Below are 23628 nucleotides of genomic sequence, written 5' to 3' on the forward strand. Positions count from 1 at the left end.
TTCTTCTAGTTGTGGCAAGAGGGGCTACTCTCTGTTTGTGGTGCTCAGGCTTCTCATTGGGCTGGCTTCTCTTGTTGCAGAGCACAGGCTCTAGGATGAGATGGCTTCAGTAGCTGCACCACATGGACCCAGTAGGTGTGGCTCCAGGGTGCTAGAGCACAGGCTCAGTAGGTGTGGCTCTCAGGCTTAGTTGCTCTTCAATGTGTGGGATCTTCCTAGATCATGGATGGAACCCAAGTCTCCTGCATTGGCAGGCAGATTCTTTACCACTGAGCCACCAGGAAAGTCCTCTACCTGTTAATCCCACCATTTCCCAGATACCCCCTTCCCTTACATACCAGTATGGAGGTGTGGGGGGGCAAGGTTTTTTATTTTTAGACATTTCAAAACTGTGAATATACCATACACACAGAAAGCCCCCAACCACATCCATGCCAAGAGACAGAATGCTGCCTGGCCCCTCCGGCCACTGCCCAGCTTTCAGGCAGTGCATCCTTGCTGCTCTTAGTGGGCACAACTCTTTCTGCAGCCCTCCCCACATCCGCTCCATCTTCCTGTTCTGAACTTTATATAAATGAAATTGTGCTCTCTGCATACTTTTGTGATTCTTAAACCCCACATGATGTCTGTAAGATTCACCCACCTTGTGACCACAGCCGGTTTTGGCGTATCCATTTTCTTTGCTGTCAAGTGTGTATGAATGAATATAGATTTGTGAATGTACATGATTTACATGAATTGAGTATGTATGAATGTACACGAACCATTTTATGTGTACATGATTTACGTGTTAACTCTTTTCTTTAATATTTTTGTTTCTATTTTTATATCTATTTATTTATTTGGCTGCACTGGGTCTTAGTTGTATGCAGGGTCTTTTATCTTCATTGTAGCATGTGGGATCTAGTTCCCTGATCAGGGATGGAACCTGGACCATGCACTGGAGGTGTGAAGTCTTACTCACTGGACCACCAGGGAAGTCCCCATGTGTTCATTCTTCTGGGGTAGGCTTTGGGTTGTTTCTAGTTGGGGGCTATTGGGATGACGGTGCTGCAACCTTCTAGCAGAGAGATCTGCTCTTTTGTTCTTCAAAGAAAGTGAGACCCCAGGAGAAAGGGACTCAGGAGAGGTAGCCAGGCCCACCCCAGGGGTTTAAAAAACCTGTCCCTGCCCCACCCCCACTTCTAGTTCTCTTTGCCCCAAGCCCGGCAAGGCCATAGACACAGCCAGCAAAGTAGATGAGTTTTCAAGTTTTTATCATAAAGCAAAGCTTAAGTCACAGAGAACAGGACACTTTCCACTCAACACATACAACACACATTCACTGAGCACCGCTGAGGCCAGGCTGTGTGCTCAGGCCCTGGGGGGACCTGAGACGGGGAAGGTCACAGTCGCTGCTCCCAGGGGCTCACAGGCTGGTGAGGAGACAGACAGGGGCACATCTTCCAAACAAGTCTCAGGGACTCAGAAGCGCTAAAATAGTCCAGGAGCGATTCATTCCTCCCAGGAGGTCAGGAGAAGCCACATTTGTGTGGCATCTTGGGAGCTGGGGGACTTTTGATGAGAGGGTGGGGGAGTGGACAGCACTACAGGCAGCTGCAGGAGGTCTGGAGTGGAGAGCATGCTCAGGGCCTGGGCCAGAGGGTCTAGACTTCCAGGAACATTCCAGAAAAAGACAAAAACTAGGTGACCAACGCATTTGCTAACTTTTCATTGTTACAGGTTGAAAAGTGAAAGCGTTAATTGCTCAGTCATATCCAACTCTTTGCGACCACATGGACTATAGCCCTTCAGGCTCCTCTGTCCATGGAAATTTCCAGACAAGAAAAGTGGAGTAGGCTGCCATTCCCTTCTCCAGGGGATCTTCCCAACCCAGGTACAGGTTAGGGCATCACAAAAATATGAGATAAAAAAGGAAACGCTATCACCTCCTTTCAACATCACTTCCTAAACAAGGGACTACTTTAATATTCTACTCCCTTCCAGAAAGGGCATCATTTCCAAATAAAAGACTCTCTTTCAAAGTTGGTTTAATTTAACAAAAATATATTAAGAATTTTTTTTTTAAAAGAAAAAGATACCAGGAAATCCTTATTTCCTATTTTGCTACAGACCCTAAAAATCTTGCCCCTGGAATAGCACCACTTTGCAAAACAAGAAATGGAAGCCGCTTAGGGGGAGGGAAGTGAGTGCCTTGGGGCCTGGGGTGAGAAAGGAGGTGGAAGTGGAGCTGGCCACAGGGTGTGGACTTTACTCTGGAAGCACAGGCCACCCTGAGGGCTTTGAGTAGGGCTGGGGTTCCATCTGCACTTTAGAAAGACCTTGTGGAGGGAGGCTGGGTGAGCGGAGGAGGTTGGAGACGGGGTCTTGTTCCCAGGGCTCTTGTGCCTCCTTCTGAAGGTCCCCCAAGTCAAGGCCGCCCTGCTGAGCCCCACAACACCTGGGAGACCCTGAGCAGGGTGGACAGCCATCTCTGGAGTCATGGATGTGCTTGGACTGGGGACAGGAAAGGCTGAGCACCATGACTAGTCCTGCTGGAAGTAGAACTTGGTGACCTTGATGGCCTCTGTGGGCTTATTGGTGAAGCCCACCGGCTGGTCAGCCTCCAGTGATGTGCAGAGGAACCAGCCGGGGCAGGCAGCTGACTCGAAGCTGGTGGTGGGGCCATTGTCGGAGCGGATGAAGGCAAAGCGCTTGTCCTGCTCCCTGTTCTGGTTCAAGTCAGTGATGTTCACAGCCTGGAAGTCAAGAAAAAGCAAGTGAGGGCAGAGGAGCAGAGAGGTCCTTGCAGCCCACCTTACCATCCGGCTGTCCAGGGTAAGTGCCGGGGAAATGCTGGCCTGGCAAAAGTGTCCTGGGTCTCAGGACAGCCTGATGCAAGGAGGTTGTCCCGTGCTTGCACTTTGATTTGGGGACATCTGACCACTGTAGCCTTAGGTCAATACGTTTGGCAAACACATGGTACCATCAACAGAGGCCAAGGCCTGTGGAGGCTGGACTCTGTCATATCTGCACCTCTGAGAGTGCAGCAGCTGGGCAGGGTATGGCAGTCCATATTATTGACAATATCCTGGTCATTGCTACTCCACACAAAGCAGGCAGTCACTTGCCACTAAAGTGTCTGTTCACTAGTGGACAGAAAGGACAATGCCACAGTTACAGCCACTTTCATTTGGGTTAAGATTTTGTCCAACAGTCCCCTGATAGAAAGCTCTCTTTTTCCAGGGCTGATAGCCCATTAATGTTGCACAGGCGCACAAGGCCCTGGAGGGGATGCCAACTCATGGATTTGAGTACATAAGGGCTGGAAAAGAATGGTCCCAAAGGTTGGCTTTACTGGAAGAGGGCAAGTCCAAGTGGGTTAGTGGTCCTTGGGCAAAAGAGTGACACACAGAGACTGAGCTCCCCAAAGGAGCCATGCCTCCTGGTGTCCTCATCCTGGTAATCCCCTCTCTCATTGAGGCTAGACTTAGCCACTTGGCAAGCTTTAGTTAATTGGACATTAATGGTATGATACAAACAAAAGTTTAACAAGTGTTTGCACACTAAGGCTTGCCTTTTTGGAGTTATCCCTTTTGGAAACCAACCGCCATGCTGTAAGGAAGCTCAAGCTGACAACTGAAATCAGTGAGACTGTGTGGAAGGAAAACCTGGAGGATGAGCCCCAGCCAAGCTCCCTGCTGGATGTGCCTGCAGGAGGGAACTCAGCTACACCATGGAGCACAGATCTACCCAGCTGATCCTAGTCGACCCACAGAATCATGAGAAAGGACACACTGTGCTTGTTTTAAGCCACTGAGTTTGGGGGTGGTTGTTGTCTGAGGCAGGTCCTTACCTCTAACTTGAGCTTGATCTCATCTCCAGATTTGACGCAGGCCAGGCACAGCTTCCCCCCATGGATCCCCAGGAACATAGTATGGGGTTCGATGGGTACCACATCTATCTTCTCTGGGGAAGAACAAAGGGGAAGTTCAGATTGTAGAGAAGAGGAGGCAGAGATGGAGAAGACACAGCAGGCTGGACTCTCCCTGGGGACTTTTCTACCCCCTAACTAAAATCCTGGGCTTCCCTTGTGGCTCAGTGGTAAAGAATACTTCTGCAATGCAGGAGACAAGGGTTTGATGCCCACATCGGGAAGATCCCCTGGAGAAAGAAATGGCAACCCACTCCAGTATTCTCGCCTAGACAATCCACAGACAGAGGAATCTGGCAAGCTAACATCCATGGGGTTGTGAAAGAGTCAAATACAACTTAGCAACTAAAAAAAACAAGCAGATTAAAACCCCAAGGTCAGAAGGACAGTGAGGCCCCATCTTCTTGGTCAGGATCCAAACAGAAGATCAAACCAAGCACACTATCTAGCTACTCCTCAAGGACCAAGGCACCTCAATTTTGCTCCAGGTGATTGTCACCCTTCCCTTCTTTCCCTGGGCTTCCCAGATGGCTCAGTGGTAAAGAATCCACCTGCCAATGCAGTAACGCAAGAGACAAGGGTTTTATCCCTGGGTTGGGAAGATCCCCTGGAGGAGCAAATGGCAACCCACTCCAGTATTCTTGCCTGGAAAATCCCATGGACAGAGAAGCCTGGTGAGCTACAGTCTATGGGGTCACAAGAGTCAGACATGACTGAGCACATGCGCACACCCCCTTCCCCAGGACCGTTGTGCTCTAGGTCCACAGGTGTGCTGCCCATGGGGCCCAGTACACAAGATCATGAGTGGGGCCCCAGGGCTTGGTCCACAGAAGCCTGGGTGTGTTTGAGCCCATTTTTTCCCTTGGTGGTCTCCATGCACTCATTGGGAGTGAAGACCTCAGTTTCTTTGTGCTTTAATCTCCTTATTCAGAGAGTTATCAGAGGACAGGAAAAGTGGGTCTCATGCTCTTTTAGAGTGAAGAAAGGGCAAAGAATAAGAATGGCGATCATGCTATTCTACAATACCAAACCAGCCAACAAGGACGTGAAAACATCCTAGAGAGAGTGCTGGAAGAAACTCATATCCTATCATCCAATTGCCCTTCTCTTACTAAGCGGAAAACCAGGGAACAGAATGAGTAAACCTTGTTCAAATTCATCCAGGTTGATATGGATCTGGAACATGACTCAATCAATGTGGTGTCCAAGATTAAGGGATATAAGCCAGCCTGTGGATGGTGTATTAGTTTTAGGTGGGAGTGAGAGTTTGAACACACAGAAACATGGGCTTCCTAGGCACTGGAGGAAGAAAAGGGCTGATCTTGCTTCTGGGCCCTGCCCTCCCATTTGTTGCCTGGGGATCATGGTGTCCATAGGTGGTGGCTCTCAAACTAGGCTCTGCCCTCTCTATCTTCTTGAGGCTCCCCTCATATGTGTCCTTCAGTGGCCAGGCCTCTCTAGCTTCAAACGTGGCCACAGAGAACCAACAGGGATTAAGACATGGTACCTAAAATTCCCAGGGTCAAGCCACAGTGCTGCAGACCCCTGGGCAAAGTGACTGGTGCCCACTCAGCATTGACCTTCCTGGCCACCACTCACCTTCTAATTTAGTATTTGGCCCTTGCAAGTATCCAGCAACTAATTGGTTATTCCTCAGGTAGAAGATCTTCTGGTTGACATCCCAGATCCTGAAAAACAGAAGGACCCAGCTATAGTGGACAGCTGCTGTATGCCCAGCCCCTTTTCTGTATTCCCCAGAGTATATTCAGTTTTCTCCCAAGGGTGTGGAATTAAACACACCCATAGCATAGATGTGAAGACTGAGGTCAACACTGGTTAAGAGACAGATCCAAATCCCAGATCTGGTAGGCCATGTGCCTAACTTCTACCCCTCTTATCACCTTGTTCCTCATCCTCAGCTTCCCAAGTATCCACCTCCTACTTCAGCAAAGCAGACTCTAGATTAAGATCATTAATAAACTTCCTGGGTGTAGACATGTTCTTTGTCTGCACCATCCAATATGGTAGCCATCAATCACTTGCAGCTATTGAGACATGCAGCTATTGAGCTCTTGAAACGTGGTGTGATTGAAGATCTGCATATTTTCTAATTTTTTTTTTTTTTTTTGGTCACGCAGCATGTGGGATCTTAGTTCCCTGACCTGCACCCCTTGCATTGAAGCAAAGAGTCTTAACCACTGAACTGCCAGGGAAAGTCCCAAATTTTTTATTTTCTTGTATGTTTATGAATTTAAATGTAAATCTAAAGAGTCATCTGAGATTAGTGGCCCCCACAGCACAGAACTAGAAGCTTCAAGGGTTAGGCCCCATTGCAGCTAACTTGCTCCAAGCCTTAGACCATGAAGACTTGTCCCCAAAGTCTGTTCCCTATTGGCAAGTCAGCTTCCCTTCCAATTCACCCTGTGGCCTATTTCTGGCTCCCTGGTGAAGGGCCTCTCTGGCTGAGAGCAGGGCTTGTAGCTGTGAGATGGAGTAACAGGGCCCCAGCCAGGACGTGGACACTTCACTCCCTGCTGCCTCTATCCCCCAGCATGACCTTGGACCTGTGCCTCATCTCCTCACCTGTGAAAGGGGGCTGGCAATACCCATCTCATCAGGTGACCTTGAAAAGCTCTCAGCGAGAGGGGGTCAGTCAAACTGTAAAGTTCTTGGGTGGAATGAGCATTTGACCTTTCATGACTATTCTTAGCTCCTGGATGAGTTGGATTCCATCTGAAAGGATTAAACGTTCCTTTCTAGGGGTCTCCAGTGGTAACTTCTGGAGATCCCACCAATGGGAGGAGGTCGAGGCAGACCCCTGGGAAGGGGAAGGGCTTCTCTGGGACCCACACAGGCATGCAGAGTCCCAGCCTGTAGCCTCAGGCGAGAGAAACTCTGCACAAAGAAGCAGAGAGGGGTACTGTGGACAGGACACAGTCCAGAGTTCCAGACTGGGAACTTGGGAATTTTTAAATGCAAGTGCCAAAGATCACTGATGTGGCAGCCAACTTTAGTTAGCTAAACTTAGGCAGCTAATCCTAACCTTAATTATTGTGAAAGTGAAAGTGAAGTCACTCAGTCATGTCCAACTCTTTGCGACCCCGTGGACTGTAGCCCACCAGGCTCCTCCCTCCATGGGATTTTCCAAGCAAGAATACTGGAGTGGGTTGCCATTTCCTTCTCCAGGGGATCTTCCTGACCCAGGGATCAGACCCAGGTCTCCTGCATTGTGGGCAGACGCTTTAACCTCTGAGCCACCAGGGAAGCCCAACCTTAATTATTAAGGGAAGCCTAATGGCTCAGACGGTAAAGCATCTGCCTACAATGTGGGAGACCCGGGTTCAATCCCTGGGTTGGGAAGATCTCCTGGAGAAGGAAATGGCAACCCACTCCAGTATTCTTGCCTGGAAAATCCCATGGACGGAGGAACCTGGTAGGCTACAGTCCATGGGGTCGCAAAGAGTCAGACACGACTGAGCGACTTCACTTCACTTCACTTCACTTTCAAGTCCAAACCCAGGGCAGCCCCAGATGGCTGTGTCCTATGATGCTTTTCTATCCCTCCAGCCCCACTTCCTTGGGGTCAGCCTTACCTGAAGGCTTGCATCTCGCAGGGTCTCTTTCCCAAGGGGTGGCAGGCTGTTTCTGAATGGAACAGGAAGAGGAGGAGACAGATTAGGTAACTGTAGATGTAGATGTCCATCCTGTGACCTCGAGGCGATAGGAGACTGCCATTTCAGACCCAGAGGAGCTGCTTATAAAGAAAATAGTCGCTCACCCAGCCAGGCTGCGGCCGCCTGTCCCACGAAAATGAACGGAAACGCCTGCACATTTCCAAAACGAGAAACCTTGCTGTTGTCACTTTCAACCCTGCAGAGTGTCGCAATGGGATGTCGTAACCCATTCCCTCCCCTTTTCCTCTGTGCAATTTCCCCAAAATCGAGATTTCTATTTCCCCTTCACCCAGTTCCTGGGAAGAAGGGCACAATGAAAACCCAAGCCCCTCATCTGCCCGACAGGTATCCTGAGGCTTTGAAAAACCAAATGTGAATAGAAATGTCCCCCTCTAGTAAGAAGCCAAGTGGCAGGGTTCCCGGTGCACGTCAGAGACTCAGGCCATTTTGTGTTCTTTGAAAGAGGGACAGCCTTGCTGGACTTTGGACCAGGGGCTGGCAAATACTCTGTCAGACAAAGATCAGATAGCAAACATTTTAGGGTTTCTGGGGCCATACGTCATTATTACTCAACTTGACTGTCATAGCTGAAAAGCAATCTTAGAAAATCTGTAATGTGTGCGTGTGTGCAGTCACTAAGTCATGTCTGACTCTTTATGACCACATGGTCTATAGCCCACCAGGCTCCTCTGACCATGGGATTCTTCAGGCAAGCATACTGGAGTGGGTTGCCATTTCCTCCTCCAGGGGACCTTCCCGACCCAGGGATCAAACCCGTGTCTCCTGCATTGGCAGACAGATTTTTCCCCACTGAGCCACTGGGGAAGCCCAGCCAATCTGCAAACCCACAAGCTAATTGGGTTCCAGGACAACTTTATTTACAAAACAGGTGGTGGCTGGATTTGGCTTGAGGCTTGCTTTCTCCTGATCTAGAGTAAACTTCCTGAGAGGGGACTTTGAAACCAACTCTATTCCTGTTATCCGTGTCTTTGAAGTTAGGAAAATGGGAAAATGGGATGAACTCCACATCCCATTTGGGATGGAAATGAATCCAAAATCTGCCTCTGGCACGTGCTGTTTGCCCCCTGTGTGACTTGGAACAGATCATTTGTTTGGGTCTCTGCTTCTACCTCTTCATACTCAGAATGAGGTCGATTATGTCATCCTTACGGGTACAGGGAGAGAAGAAGGTATGAGAGGGAGGAAGGAACAAAGGAATGCGGGAAGGGAGGAGGAAATGGAGGGAAGGAGGGAGGTTGGTTGATTGGAAGGTGAAAGTTCTGGGTCAGAGTGGGCACTCAGAAACAATAACTTCCTTTCTTACCACATTCTAGACAGTTAGGGAAAAGGAAAGTGTATTCCTCTTTATGGACAGAGAAGAGTTGAAGCGGGTCCTACATGATCTCAATGGTAGGAGGATGGACCTCTAGTGCAGAAGGACAGATTGTGGCATTTGAGAACTTGATGGGCACTCAGAATCATCCTGCCTCACCCCATCCTTGTTTCTGAAGAAGACCCAGAGGAGGAAAGACATCTGCCCAAGGTCACAAAGCTCGTCCATGGCAAGGTACAGCCAGAAATCCAGGACTCCTGGTTCCCACCCAAGGGACACCCTATTACAGCAGCAGATCTTGAGGAGTCTGAATTTATTTTCAGCCAACCCATCAGAGGTTATGTCCAAATGAGGGTAAAATCTGTGAAAAAGGAAGGCTTGCATGGCATATTTGAAAGTTACTAGGAGAGTGGATCTTAAGAGTTCTCATCATGAGCAAAAGCAAAAAATTAATTGTATTACTGTGTTGTACCTCTGAAACTCACATAATGTAATATATCAATTGTTGCTCTAAGTTGCTAAGTTACGTCCAACTCTTTTGTGACCCGAAGACTGTAGCCCGCCAGGCTCCTCTGTCCATAGGATTTCCCAGGCAAGAATACTGGAGTCGGTTGCCATTTCCTATGTCATTTGTACCTCATAAGTCAGTTATACCTTGATAAAAATGTTTTTTTAAAGAGGAAGTTTGCAAATGAACTTTCTCAGCTCTTTGAAGAGATCTTTCAGAGCAAATGCAACATTTCTGCAAAAGTTGTGTCACCTCCCTGAGTGAAACAAAACAGCATGGAGGCCCTTTCTGGGCAGGAGGGTAGGAGTCCCTGGGGCTGTTCAGTGGAGTCACTTAGGACTGGGGCTCCTGGGCAACGAGCCAGGGCTCTCTGGATCTGTTTCCTTATCTATTGTGTGTATTAGTTGCTCAGTCGTGTCCCGACTCTTTGCAACCCCATGGACTGTAGCCCGCCAGGCTACTCTGTCTGTGGGATTTCTGAGGCAAGAATACTGGGGTGGGTTGTCATGCCTTCCTCCAGGGATCTTCCCAACCCAGGGATCAAACCCGCATCTTTTCTGTCTCCTGCATGGCAGGAGGGTTCTTTACCACTAGCACCACCTGGGAAGCCACCCCCTACTAGCATCTCTGACTACATGTAGTCTCGCTTCTGGTGCTCAGCCTTCACTCCGCTTCCTGAGCTGAGGTTAATGACCATGTCACAGAGTGGACTCTGCCTCCCCTGTCAGCATCCCGAGCTTCCCTCCCAGATCCAGACATCGCCACTGTACCTGGTGCCTGCTACGTGCCAAGCCCTGCCCTGCTAGCCACCAGTGACAACAGAAATAACCAAGACCCACTTCAAGGGAAACAGGACATTCAGGCGAAGTCAGTGTCCTAAGAGTGACACAAGACGGGCTTCATGGAGACCACACGAGTGAATCCTCATTGTGGATGCCTGTAAAGTGTTCAGGGCAGTCTGCCCACATAGGAAGTATCCTGTACATGAGAATTCTTTCTCAGTTTCAGGTAATGGCATCTTTCAGTTCTAGGATTTCCAGCTGCTTCCTTTTTTTTTGGTAGAGTTTCTAGTTCTCTGCCAAAAGTTGCAAGCTTGTCTTTTACACCTTTGATCCTGTTATTCGTTCAGGTTCTTACAAAGGCTGCTCCAGTTGACTTTGTCATTTGAATCCCCGCTGGGTTTCCTTCTATTGTCCCTTTTTCTCTGTTGCACATATTGTCTCGTGTATGCTGATTACTTTTATTAACTGTTGGACACTGTAGCAAAAACTGTGGGATCATTTGAGGCTCTGGGTAATATATGCCCTCAGAGACACTTCATTTTTTTCGTATGCAAATGTTTATAGCAACATTATTCACAGCCACATATTCTTAACAGCCTAAATCTGAAAACAATCCAAATATTCATCAGTGGATGAGTGGACAAACTGTAGTTATCCTATGATATTGTTGTTGTTGTTTAGCCTCTAAGTCATGTCTGACTCTTTGCAACCCCATGGACTGTAGCCCTTCAGGCTCCTCGGTCCATGGGATTTCCCAGGCAAGAATACTAGAGTGGGTTACCATTTCCTTCTCCAGCGGATCTTCCTGACTTAGGATCGAAGTCGTGTCTCCTGCATTGGCAGGTGGGTTCTTTACCACGGAGCCACCTGGGAAGCCCTATCCTCTGATACACTGCTGGGCAATAAAAAGAAGCAAAATATTGATACATGCAACAACATGGATCAATCTACAAAACTTGGCGATGAATGAAAGAAGTTAAGTACAAAAGACAATGTACTGTGTCATTTCATGTATATAAACTTCTAGAAAAGGTAAAACTACAATGATAAGATTCTCAGTTGTCTAGAGCAGGGAGTCTAGGGAGGGTGTTGACTGTGATGAAGCATGGGAAATTTTCTTGGAATGAATATACTTAGTGCTACTGAAATATACAGTTAATTATGGTTAAAATAGTATGTTTTAAAAGATTATTTATTTATTTATTTTTAGCTGAGCTGGGTCTTCGTTGCTGAGTGGGTTTTTCTTTAGTTGCAGAGAGTAGGGGCTACTCTCCAGTTGTGAGGCATGGGGTTCTCATAGCTTCTCTTATTGCAGAGCACGGGCTCTAGGGCACACAGGCTTCAGTAGTTGCAACTCCTGGGCTCTAGAGCTCGGGTTCAGTAGTTGTGGTACACGGGCTTAGTTGCTCTGCCATATGTGGGATCTTCCCGGACCAGGGATGGAACCTGGTGCTTCTGCTGGGCACCAAGGTCAAGGGCACTGCAGCCCCAGGTAACTTCACCCAAACAGGGCTTGAGATGACTCAGAACTGGGTTTCAGGAGCTGTGCAGGCTGCTCCATTTCTGTTCACCCCCAGTGCTCCAAGGTCCCAGCCCAAACCTGGGTTGTTTAAGGTGGGGCGGGTCTCTCCTACTCAGTGGGAGATAAAGTACAAACTGTGTCCTTCTCCGCCCCTGAGCCCCACGAGTCTGCCTGATAGAAGTGGTAGAAAAATTGAGCAGGAGTCAGAGAAGGAAGGACTTTTAATTCCTCTCCAAGGAGCAGGGCATTTATCTAAAAGGAAACTGAATCAGAGGGTGACAGTGTCAGATTTGTCTTATTAAGATCAACTTAGGAATAGTGACCAGATGGATCAGAGTTGGACTGAGCTTGGGGGTGACTGAACCTGAAACAGTGGGGTGACACAGATCTTGGCAGGGGGTGCTAACAGCAGAATCTCCAAAGGTGTTCTTCTGACTTGTAGTGTTGGCCAAATTCTTGGGTGTATATGCCCACCATGGATGATTTCAAGCCATCCATCTCACTGAATGAGTTGAGGAAGAGATGGGATCTTGCTGTCTCCAGCACCCTAAAGGTACAGGGAGATTTGACAGCTCTTGAGTCTTTCTAGAGAGAAATTGTCTTCATATTTCCTGACTCCAGTCTTCCTCCTCTTTAGCCCAAATGGCTCACCACATGGGTCCTGTCCCCCTTGCAAAAAAGCAACGTGCGTGCATGCTCAGTCGTGTCCAACTCTTTGCAACCCTGTGGATTGTAGCCCTCCAGGCTCCTCTGTCCATGGGATTCTCCAGGCAAGAATATTGGAGTGGGCTGCTATGCCCTCCTCCAGGGCATCTTCCCAACCCAGGGATCAAACCCCTGTCTCTTATGTCTCCTGCATTGGCAGTCAGTTTCTTTACCACTAGCGCTGCCTGGGAAGTGCAAAAAGGGATGCCTACTGACAAATCCAGTTTATCAGGAAATGTCAATGAATCTTGATGTGAATTTTCAGCTGTGTCTCCTGGAGTTGTTTTTGTTGTCAATCCAAGGACTCTTGGGAAATATTTAAGCTGCTGGCTTTGGGTGTTCAGGTGTGCACCTTTGACTTAATCTCATATTTCAAATCTTCAGCTAATTCTTGAATGCCTGAGTGGTACAGTGCATACACAATACAGTCAGCACTATTGTCCAAACCTTGTAAAGTTTTCCTAAGATAATAGAACAAAGACTCCGATTACTCTGCAAGAGATGAGTAAATGCTTGAGTACAAAGCGGAGGAAAAGGATGAGAAAAACAAGTCCCCATAGTGTAATCTGCTGTCCTCTCTTGATCAGTCTCCACCTACCCTGCCCTGCCAGGCAGCCAAGTTAATTTTAACCAATTCTTGTAGCTGATTAAAAGAAGCTCCCTATAGCAGCAGGTCGGGCTTCCCAGGTTGCTGAATGGTAAAGAACCTGCCTGCCAATGCAGGAGATGTGGGTTCAATCCCTGGGATGGGACAATCACCTGGAGAAGGAAATAGCAACCCACTCCAGTATTCTTGCCTGAGAAATTCCATGGACAAAGGAGCTTGGCGGGCTACAGTCCATGGGGTTCCAAAGAGTCAGACATGACTGAGTGACTAAACAACAACAAAACAAGAGCAGCAGGTCAGGTTTGGAGACAAGTGTTCTCCTGAGCATCTCTGTCCACCATCAAGTGACCAGTTGGTGAAGGTCAGGAGATTGTGCATAAAGCCAACTGCGACTGATTGCTGATTTATAAGAAGCCTGTTCTCCTCTCAGATGATAGGGTCCACATGGGGTCTAACTGATAAGATGGCTCCTTATGTCGACCTCACAAACAAAAAATAAATCACAGTGAACCTTGGGACTGACCAAATTGCCCAAATGGCATCCTGTTATCTCACTGGTGCCTATCTTCTCAAAGCTGTGAGACCACCAGATTCCAGACCTCCAACTACATGACCATCCCTTCAGAGAGTTTTTCATTGGTGGGGTATAAGAAGGACTGTCAGAAAGGGAGGACACTGGTTCTCCTTAAGGGCCAGTCACCCTCTCTTTTCCCTCTAATAAATTTCCCTTTTCTTGCCTGACTGCCCAGCTAGCTCTCTTTTTCTCTGCACTTGCCTTACATTCTGGTGCCAAAACCCAGGAGGGAAGATTCACCGCAACTGGGTGGCCTCCTCTCACAAGCCCACCTCTGACGGTCCCCTCCCTTGGACCTTGCTGAGAAACTGAGAAGAGCTCTGGGATGGGACTTTCCAGTTGCCTTGTTGGACTGACATCCACACACCGGCCCACATTTCATCCATTGGTTACAAGGGTAAGTGAAATCCCATTCTCTTGGATCCTCTCTCCTGCCTCATTTCCAAGTCCTAGCCCTAGGTGGGAGGATCCCTAGGCCCTCGGGCCCTCGGCCTTGTGCCCCATCTGACCTTGAAATAGGGGACGCCCATTTCAAAGCAGAGTATCATTCAGTTCAGTTCAGTTCAGTTGCTCAGTCATGTCCGACTCTTTGCGACCCCATGGACTGCAGCACGCCAGGCCTCCCTGTCCATCACCAACTGAGTCGGTGATGCCATCCAACCATCTCATCCTCTGTCTTCCCTTTCTCCTCCCACTTTCAATCTTACCAGCATCAGGGTCTTTTTAAATTACTCTCTGAGAAAGTCCTGAGAACAGGGATGCCTTTTCTCACAGACCTTTCTCCTCACTTTCTCTTGCCCTTGGCTAACCTTCCTATTCTGCCACAATGGGAAATTCTCAATCCCAGCCCTTAAAAGCTACTCCTCTAGTCTATGGGGTCGCACAGAGTCGGACACGACTGAAGCGACTTAGCAGCAGCAGCAGGATTCCTTCTCTGAAACCTAAAGGCCTTGGGCTTCCAAGGGGAGATAAGACCAAGAAGACTTGTTTACTATTTTAACACTGTCTGGCTGCAATACAGACTTGATAACAGGTCCCAGTAGCCGAGTATAATTTTCTCTGGACCTCCATAGCTTCTGCCACTGCATTGGCAAGTGGTTAGAAATCCCTTATGTTCAGGTTTTCTTCGCTCTCTGCTCCCAATGCTCTCTCTGTGAATCCTGTTCTACGTCTCAAATACTCTTCGCCCACTCTGGGCCACATCCTCCTAATACAATGTCTCGTGACCCCTGTTCAGACTTTTCTTCTTCTTCCTTGGACCCTTCCGACCACAGGCCACGCCCCTCCCCTGCCCCCATCGCTCCCAATCCCCTTGCAGCTGCTCCAGATCCAGTTCCACAACCTCCACCTTACGTCCCCTCCTCCCTCCCTCCCTCCTTCTCAAGAGCACGCCTTGGCCACAGCTCCCAACACCCCTCCCCAGACTGTGCCTGAGATAAGCTCTGAGACCTCAGCCCCACCCTCTACCCTGAGAGTCCCAAGGCTTTACCCCAGCCTCCCTAGATCCCCTCCTGGTACTGTCCCGAACAACTTTAAACAGGAAACTTCACCGCAGGACCCCTCTCTTTCCCCTACCCAACTCCTCCCTTTCCCGGAAGTAGCTGGAGCAGAGGGCACTGGATTGGGTTCATGTCCCATTCTCCCTTACAGATCTATCTCAGATTGAAAAGCGTCTTGGCTCCTTCTCCTCAGTCCCTGATAATTACCTAAAAGAATTCAAATATCTTACCCAGTCTTATGACTTAACCTGGCATGATATTTACATCATCCTTTCCTCCACTCTTTTCCCAGAAGAGAAGGAATGAGTATGGCTGATGAGATACACAGAACAGACACTAAGCCCGTAGGGGCAAAGGCTGGCCCCCAAGATGATCCCAACTGGGATTATCAGGCAAGGAGACCTGGATGAGCAGCCTGTAATCATATGATTGCTTGCCTCGCTGTGGGCCTTCAAAAGACAGGGTATAAAGCTGTCAACTTTGATGAGCTCCAGGAAATAACTCAAAGACTGGATGAAAACCTGGCACAATTTCTAGCCAGGTTAATGGATGCCCTACAAAGATGTATAAAATTAGACCCCATTTCAGCAGAGGGCACCATTGTCCTTAACACCCATATTATCTTCCAGTCACCCCCGGATATCTGAAAGAAGCTAAAAAAGGCAGAAGAGACCTTTTAAATTTAGCCTGTAAGATTTTCAATGACCGGGAAGAACAGGCAAAGCTAGAGAAGGCCCAAAGAGATCAGGCCAAATACCACCTTTTAGCCACTGCCCTACATAGCTCCAAGCCTCCATTAACCAACAAAGAAAGGAAGCCACCTGGGCCCTGCTTCAAATGCGGCAAAGAAGGCCACTGGGCCCGCTCATACCTAAAGCCAAGGCCCCCTCCAGGTCCATGTCCCAGCTGTGCATAAAGGGACATTGGAAGGTTGACTGCCCAAATCCCCCTCTAGGGATCTGGACATTCCCTCCTGGTTCCGAGCAGGAGTCCTCTGACCCAGCTCTGCCCAACCTCCTCAGACTTACCGCTGAAGACTGAAGGTGGCCAGGGCCCCACGCTCCGACTCTCATCACCTCTATGGAGCCCAGGGTAACTCTTATAGTGGCAGATCTCCTTTCTCATTGACACAGAGGTCACTTACTCTTCTATGCCTGCCTACTCTGGAAAAACCAAGGTCTCTCAGGTTTCTGTTATAGGGGTTGATGGTTTAATGTCTATACCACGATAACCAAGCCTCTACCTTGCACACTTCAAGATATCCCATTTTCCCATTCTTTTCTCATACTCCCAAAATGCCCCACTCCTATTCTTGGGAGAGACCTTCTCTCAAAATTGAAAGCCTCTGTTACTATCCCAAGCCCACCCTCTGATCTAGCCTGGTAACTGCTCCTTAACACCCACCACTTCTGATGTTTGTCTACAACAACAGGCTCCTTTCTGTTTTCTCAGACAAAACTCTTACTCAGACAATTCTTACCCCCAACTAGGAACTATACCGCCACACCTCTGTAATCACACTTCACATCTCTCCTTCCTTTCAGGCCGATCTGTCTACCGTGTCTCAGGAACTGCAGGACAGTCTCTTAATTTGTCAGGGAGACTCCTTTCTGCATGTGGTGTAAATACTCCTCTTGAAGGGGTTACACTGACAAGTTCACTGTCAGTTTCAGAGACTACCAACAAGTTCCCAGAAAGACTCCTATTTGCTATCAATTTCAGCTGTTGTCTTCTTACTCCTGGAATATTTCTCCTATATGGAACCACTGCTTATTTATGTCTTCCCACTAGCTGACAGGAACTTGCACCCTGGTATATCTGGCCCCAGATACTTCTATTGCTCCTAACAATCGGACCCTTCCTATCCCACTAACTTATAACTGACCCAGACTGAAAATTCAATTCATTCCTCTATTAATCAGTTTAGGAACAGCCGCTGGGATTGGGACAGGGACCACCGGACTTACAACTTATTTAAATTACTATCAAAGCCTTTCTAAAGACCTCACTCACAGCCTAGAAGAAATACCTAACAGCCTTATCACTATCCAAAACCAGCTAGATTCCCTGACAGCTGTGATCCTCCAAAACAGAAGAGGATTAGACCTCCACACAGCAGAAAAAGGAGGCCTATGCCTATTTTTGGAGGAAGCCTGCTGCTTCTACACCAGTAAATCAGGCTTTGTAAAGGAAGCACCAAGAAATCTGACAAACAGGGCCTCGAGAATACACCAACACCTCAGTAATTCATGGGAAAACTGGTTAAGCAATTGGAATTGGATGCCCTGGGTCCTATCTTTTCTAGGCCCTTTCCTTCTACTTAACCCTTTTTCTAACTTTTGGCCCAAGATTAATGCGTCTTTTTTCAAAATTTCTTCGGGATTGCTTACAAGCCTTCACCAACTGAGCTATCCACGAGCTACTTCTAGCTCACTCAGATTATCAAAAATTTCGACCTCACACAGATCCCCTTGACCCACATTCCAGCCTTTTCTTATCTTATTCCCATGTCATCCCTGTCCCACAGGAAGCAGTTATAGCAGATTGACCTTCAGCCCTTATCCTAAATCAAAAGGCTGCAAGTCCCTTTCTGACGGAGTCCTTCTTATATCCCACCAATGAAAAATTCTCTGAAGGGATGTTCATGCAGCTGGAGGTCTGGAATCTGGTGGTCTTGCAGCTTTGGGAAGATAGGCACCAGTGAGATAACAGGATGCCATTTGGGCACTTTGGTCAGTCTCAAGGATCACTGTGATTTATTCCTTGTTAGTGAGGTCGACATAAGGAGCCATCTTATCAGTTAGACCCCATGTGGACCCTATCACCAGATACAAATGGTAAACTCACCGTGAGTCCTTTCTGAGGTTCAGAGTTTTCCAAGATGACCTCTGTTCCAGCAGTTTCTGGGTTTGATATGGATCTGCATTGAGAGCCACTATTTATCTAAGTTTTCTTCATGTTTTCCAAGGTACTGGTTTGCTCTTGCCTTCTGGGCTTTGATGATAGATTAGGTCTCTGCAGGCAGGGAGGGTAAGGGGAGGGGAGACAAGAACATGGGGGAGGGAACAACTCCGTTTCTCGCCTGCAATGTTTTGGCCTCTGTGTTCTGCTCTTTTATACAGGTCTTGTTTGGTGGTGATTTAGTTGCTAAGTCGTGTCTGATTCTTGTGACCCCATGTGACTCTGTCCATGGGATTTCCCAGTAGGTTGTCATTTCCTTCTCCAGATCTTTCCAACCCAGGGATCGAACCCAGGTCTCCTGCACTGCAGGTGGATTCTTTACCAATTGAGGCACCAGGGAAGCCCAAGTGCTGGTAGTCTTCTTGCCTGGAAAATCCTATGGATAGAGGAACCTAGTGGGCTACAGTCCATGGGGTCACAAAGAAACAGACAGAACTGAGTGACTGAGCACACACACATACAACAGTTGAGCAAGGTGGGTATGGATACACCTTGAGAGATACACTCTCAAGATGGGGATATACTCACTTTGTAGAATAAAAAAATTAAGGCTCAGACAAATTAAATCACTTGCCCCAGATCTTGGTTGAGCCAAGATTTGAACCCAATTCCTTCACACTGCAGTCCTGCTAGAGAAGCAGGTGACGTCTTTTCCTCTCTGCTTCATCGCATAGTTAACAGGAACAAGAATTATATTTGTTCTTACACTGTTCCTTATGCTTCATCACATAGTTAGCAGGAACAAGAATTATATTTGTTCTTATACTGTTCCCTATGTGTTTGAACTCACATCATATAGAGCAATGATTTATTCTATAACTGAAAATTTTAGGAGGTTTTTTTGCTAGTAAAGAAAGGATGATTCTAAAACCTTACATAGGTTAAAGAGAAATCTCTTTACCTGGTTATGGACTAGAATGGCAAATTTCCCTAGTTTTTTCAGGATATTCTTGGTTTCAGTACTGAAAGCCCTGTGCTTAGTCTCATCCAACCGTTTTTGACCCATTGGACTATAGTCTGCCAGGCTCCTAGTACTGGAATGAATTTTCATTTTCTTCTCCAGGGATTCTTCCCAACCCAGGGATCAAACCTGCGTCTCCTGTGTCTCCTGCATGGCAAGCAGATTCTTTACCTGCTGAGTCATTGGAGAAGCCCCACTGAAAGCCCTGCATCCTGGGAACATTTCAGTTCCTGGAAAACAGATTGTTCACCCTTCAGAAACCTTTCCTGGTGGCTCAGATGGTAAAGAATCTGCCTACAGTGCAGGAGACCCAGGTTCGATCCCTGGGACAGGAAGATGCCCCAGAGAAGGAAATTGGCAACCCACTCCAATGTTCTTGCCTGGAAAATCCCATAGATGGAGGAACCTGGCAAGGTACAGTCCATGGAGTCACAGAGTCAGACAAGACTGAATGACTAACACAAGAAAACTTTAGAAGGTGCTGGCATCATCTGGTAGCTAGTGCTGCAAATTGAAGGCACAATTAAATATCAATCATTGTTCCTTACCAAGTAACTTAGTAGCAGAGATGCTGTCCATTTTATTACACAAATGGACAGGTAGGTAAAGCATGCTAGAGTACTCCAAAACTGTGGTAAGTCTTCCACTCAAGAAAAGAGACTATAGCAGATATAGTGTTAATCAATCATTTTCATTTTGATCAAGTTAATTTTCAATTAAGCCATTCATATTTAACTTCCTCCAACTATGTAATCAAGACATGGTCACCATCTAGTAGCCTGAAATTGTTTTCAGACTGAAGTTGTAGAAAATAATTGCTTTTTCATTGTCATCATCTTCATCCCCTCCTCCTCCTCTTCCTCCTCCTTCACACGCATCAGCTATAAGGTCAGCAGTGCAAATGGAGGTCCGCTGAAGTAAATGGCTTGTCCAGGGTAGCAGTACACACAGGGCAGTTCCATCTTCATCCTTTTCTCTTTCCTCACTTTTACAGCTCTTCTGTCAAACCATGATTGTCTCTGAGTCCTCTCTGGTTGGCATCAATGGTACCACCTATGCTCCAGGTGTTAGAGAATGTGGGTTCCTCCTCCCAGGAATCAAAGTGTCTTCACTGGGCTCACATGCATTTGTTGCTTGAATTCAATCCACTCCAAGTTATACTTTAGCACCAAGTTTTAATTTAACATCTACTATGTGCCAGGTGAAAATATTTTGGAATGAACCATTTATAAGTATAGTGATTTCTTCATAGTATATCACTGTCTTTTCCTGGTAGTTGCATCTTCCTTTACACATTTGAAAGATACGCAAGACCATTCGCTATTAACACAGCCCACTGGAGACTGTTACACCCTCTAGGGGAAGGGGGAAGGTCGGCTGCTTCAGGAATCCTGTGGTTTACAAAGCATTTCTCCCTCCATGATCACATTTGGTGTCTGTGCCACTAGAGTATATTCTATGGTTTGGAAACAGACTGTCTGCTGTCAGGCCCAGCTTGTTTCCTTATACTGGCTGTCTTACTTTGAGCAGATTACTTAACCTTTCTGTGGCCCAGTTTCCTCTTCTGAAAATATGAACCATAGTAGTCCTTCCTCATGTGGTTATGGGGAGAATTAAACCATGTAAATAGTTCAGCAGAATGCCCAGCTGGAGCAAACGCTGTGGAAGTATTAGTTATTACTGTGTCCTTGAAACCCTGAGTTTGCCAGCCTCCTCCTGACATTGAGGAAAGTGAGATCCAGAAAGGAGAAAAAAAGTTACCCACTAGAGGCCAACTTAGAATTAAAACTTGGATCTTCAGACCACCAACCTTAATATCTTTTCTCTGCCCCATATACATTTTAACCAGAAGTTGCAAAGCAGTAGCTCATAGATTGAATATTTTATTTGCTTTCTTTATTGTTTCATTTTGGAACTTCCCTGTAATTCAAACAGTAAAGAATCTGCCTGCAATGCAGGAGACCCGGGTTCAATCCCTGGGTCAGGAAGATCCTCTAGCGAAGGGAATGGCAATCCACTCCAGTATTCTTGCCTGGAGAATCCCATAGACAGAGGAGCCTGGTGAGCTACAGTCCGTGGAGTTGCAGAGTCAAACATGACTGAGCGACTAACCCTACTACTGTTTCATTTACTCAGAATGCTACACATCACAACATCAGAATATTCAATTCTTTTTGAAAACTGAGAAGTTCTGAGACTTTCCTGGCAGTCCAGTGGCTAAGACTCCATGCTTTCACTGCAGGGGTTGTGGGTTTGATCCCCAGTCAGGGAACTAAGATCCCACATTCTGCACGATGTGACCCACCCCATCCCCCCAAAAAAAAGAAAAATGAGAAGTTGTGACCACTTGGGCCTGCATTCTCATGGGCCAGCCACTTGCTGGTACTGACTAGTGACAGCCCCTCATTCTACACAGTCCCTGCCCTTCTCTATTACCCCTCAGATCTATGGCTGAGGACCAGATTGTATTAGTATTTCTCATTGAGCTCACAGTGTTTTTTCCCATGCTTTACAGAAACATTTCTCCAGTTTTCCACATCTCTATGGACAGTAGGAAATGACCAATGGGCTCCAATGATTATTTTCCCACACATGCATGCTTCCTTGGGCCGACTCCTCACTCAGTACGCACGGGGTCTGCAGCCCCTGCCTCAGAGCATCTGCACAGTCTCCCCGTGGTGACTGTTGCCTGCATGGTGGCCAGGCCTCTCAGACCGGCCAGGAGCTCCATGCCCCTGACATTCCCCTTGAATCTTGTTCTTCAGAGTCGGAGAGCATTGGGTAAATACTTTTCATTCCCATGTTTCAGATGGAAAAATAGAAGCAGAAGGAACTTACCTAAAGCCATGGTGAAAGATGAGGTCCTCCAAGGTCTTCCAGGCTCTGGCTCCAGCCGGAGCGGCGACACAGGCAGGAGGCACAGCCAGGCCACACCTGGGCCACCAGCCCCTCCCAGGGCAGAACCGCTCCCTCCTACCCGATTCCTGGCGGAGGGTGAGAGGAGGAGCCCCAGCCTGCCTTCCCACATACCCACGCAGGGCTGGCCACTGCCAGGAGGTGGGCAAGCCCAGCTTCCAGAACGGTGACTCAGGCTAACAGAAGCCAGACGGGTTCGGATCTGCATAAAATCGGAGGTCACATGCGAGGAGCTGAGCTGGATTAGTGGGACTGGACCTTTGCTCCCACCCAACCCCAGTGACCCCCAGTCTGTGCCTGTGTGTGCATCTTCATCCAGACAATGTGCATAGACTTAACCCTGGGGGCCCTTAACCTTAACCAGAAGAAGCTTCTCTTCTGGTGAGCCTCCAGAGAAAGCCACAGAAGGTCCCTGATGATCTTTTAAAAAATATTTTGATTTATTTATTTTTGGCTGTGCTGGGTCTTTGTTTCTTCATGGGCTTTCTCTAGCTGTGGAGAGGAGGGGCTACTCTCTCGTTGTGTGCTCGGATTTTTCGTTGCCGTGGCTTCTCTCGTTCCAGAGCATGGGCTTCAGGGTGCTTGGGTTTCAGTAGTTGTGGTTCCCACAACTGGAGCACAGGCTATGTAGTTACGGTGCACGGGCTTAGATGCTCCGCAGTATGTGGGACCAGGGATTGAACCCATGTCTCCTGCATTGGCCAGGGGACTCTTTACCACTGGGCCATGAGGGAAACCTCTCTCTGATGTTCTTATGGAGAAGGCTGAACTTCTCCATAAGTTTCTTTACAAGAAACTAGTAAACTAACTTCAGACAGCAGTAAGTGCTAGAGGGGAAAGAAAAAACATGAGGTTTTCAAGGGACCTGGGGTGGGTGCGATTTTAGAGAAAGTGGTCAGGGGAAGCCTCTCTGAGAAGGCAAGCTATGGACTGAAGTCCTCTGTCCATGGGATTCTCCAAGCAAGAATACTGGAATGGGTTGCTGTGCATTCTTCCAGGGGATCTTCCTGACCCAGGGATCAAACCTGCATCTCCTGTGTCTCCTGCATTGCAGGTGGAATCTTTACCACTGAGATGAAACCTGGATGATTAAGGAAGAGAAAGAATGTTCCAGGTGGAAGGACAGCAAACACAAAGGCTCTTAGGTGGGATCTGCCTGGTGGATTTGAGGCCTGTATGGTTTGGGCTTGGCTTAGGGAGCAGGGAGTATCCATGTTACCCTCAGGCCTTATGCCCAACCGCTGGCATGATGCTGTCCATCCAAGAGGTCAGGCTCTCCCCACCTTCTCTGGAAGATTCTGTGTTCCCAACCCACCCTCCTGTTTGCCATTCAGAACTGACCAGCTCAATAGCTTCATGGTCCCCAGACCTTGCCAGCAGGGAGCAGACAGCTCAGGATTCTTTAAAACTATCCAGGTTGATACATGGGAGCAGAGGCAAGGGCTTCCCACAAGGCTCTGCATTGTGGGTCTCATCTCAGGTCTGCAGCTGAAGAGCTGTGTGACCCTGGATGGGTCCCTTCTATTACCTGGGATTTATTCTGATAACTGCAAAGGGAGCAGTCACTCTCTGCCCCACCTGAGGTGAGGAGCTGGCTGCAAGAAGGAATGACAATCAGCCTCTGGAAGGCTTTGTAAATTGTGTGCATTGAAATAGGGCCTTGCTGTCATCAA

General features: G+C 47.8%; 1 protein-coding gene across 4 annotated transcripts; it reads right to left on the reverse strand.

The window, feature by feature from the left end:
• Positions 1-1239: 1239 nt before the first annotated feature.
• Positions 1240-21978, reverse strand: IL1RN (interleukin 1 receptor antagonist). Of its 4 annotated transcripts, none has more exons than XM_043468788.1 (5): positions 21878-21978; positions 7507-7558; positions 5513-5601; positions 3836-3948; positions 1240-2738 (listed from the first exon to the last, which is right to left on the reverse strand). In XM_043468788.1, the coding sequence occupies exons 1-5, from the start codon at positions 21885-21887 to the stop codon at positions 2526-2528; spliced, it is 477 nt and encodes a 158-aa protein (XP_043324723.1). In that variant the 5' UTR covers positions 21888-21978; the 3' UTR covers positions 1240-2525. The 4 variants fall into 4 exon arrangements, with proteins under 4 accessions (XP_043324723.1, XP_043324725.1, XP_043324724.1 ...); XM_043468790.1 differs by lacking the exon at positions 21878-21978 and adding an exon at positions 17965-17983; XM_043468789.1 differs by lacking the exon at positions 21878-21978 and adding an exon at positions 7692-7791.
• Positions 21979-23628: the final 1650 nt, after the last annotated feature.

Source organism: Cervus canadensis, chromosome 5 (assembly GCF_019320065.1).
Source record: "Cervus canadensis isolate Bull #8, Minnesota chromosome 5, ASM1932006v1, whole genome shotgun sequence".
In the NCBI taxonomy this organism is placed as follows: domain Eukaryota; kingdom Metazoa; phylum Chordata; class Mammalia; order Artiodactyla; family Cervidae; genus Cervus; species Cervus canadensis.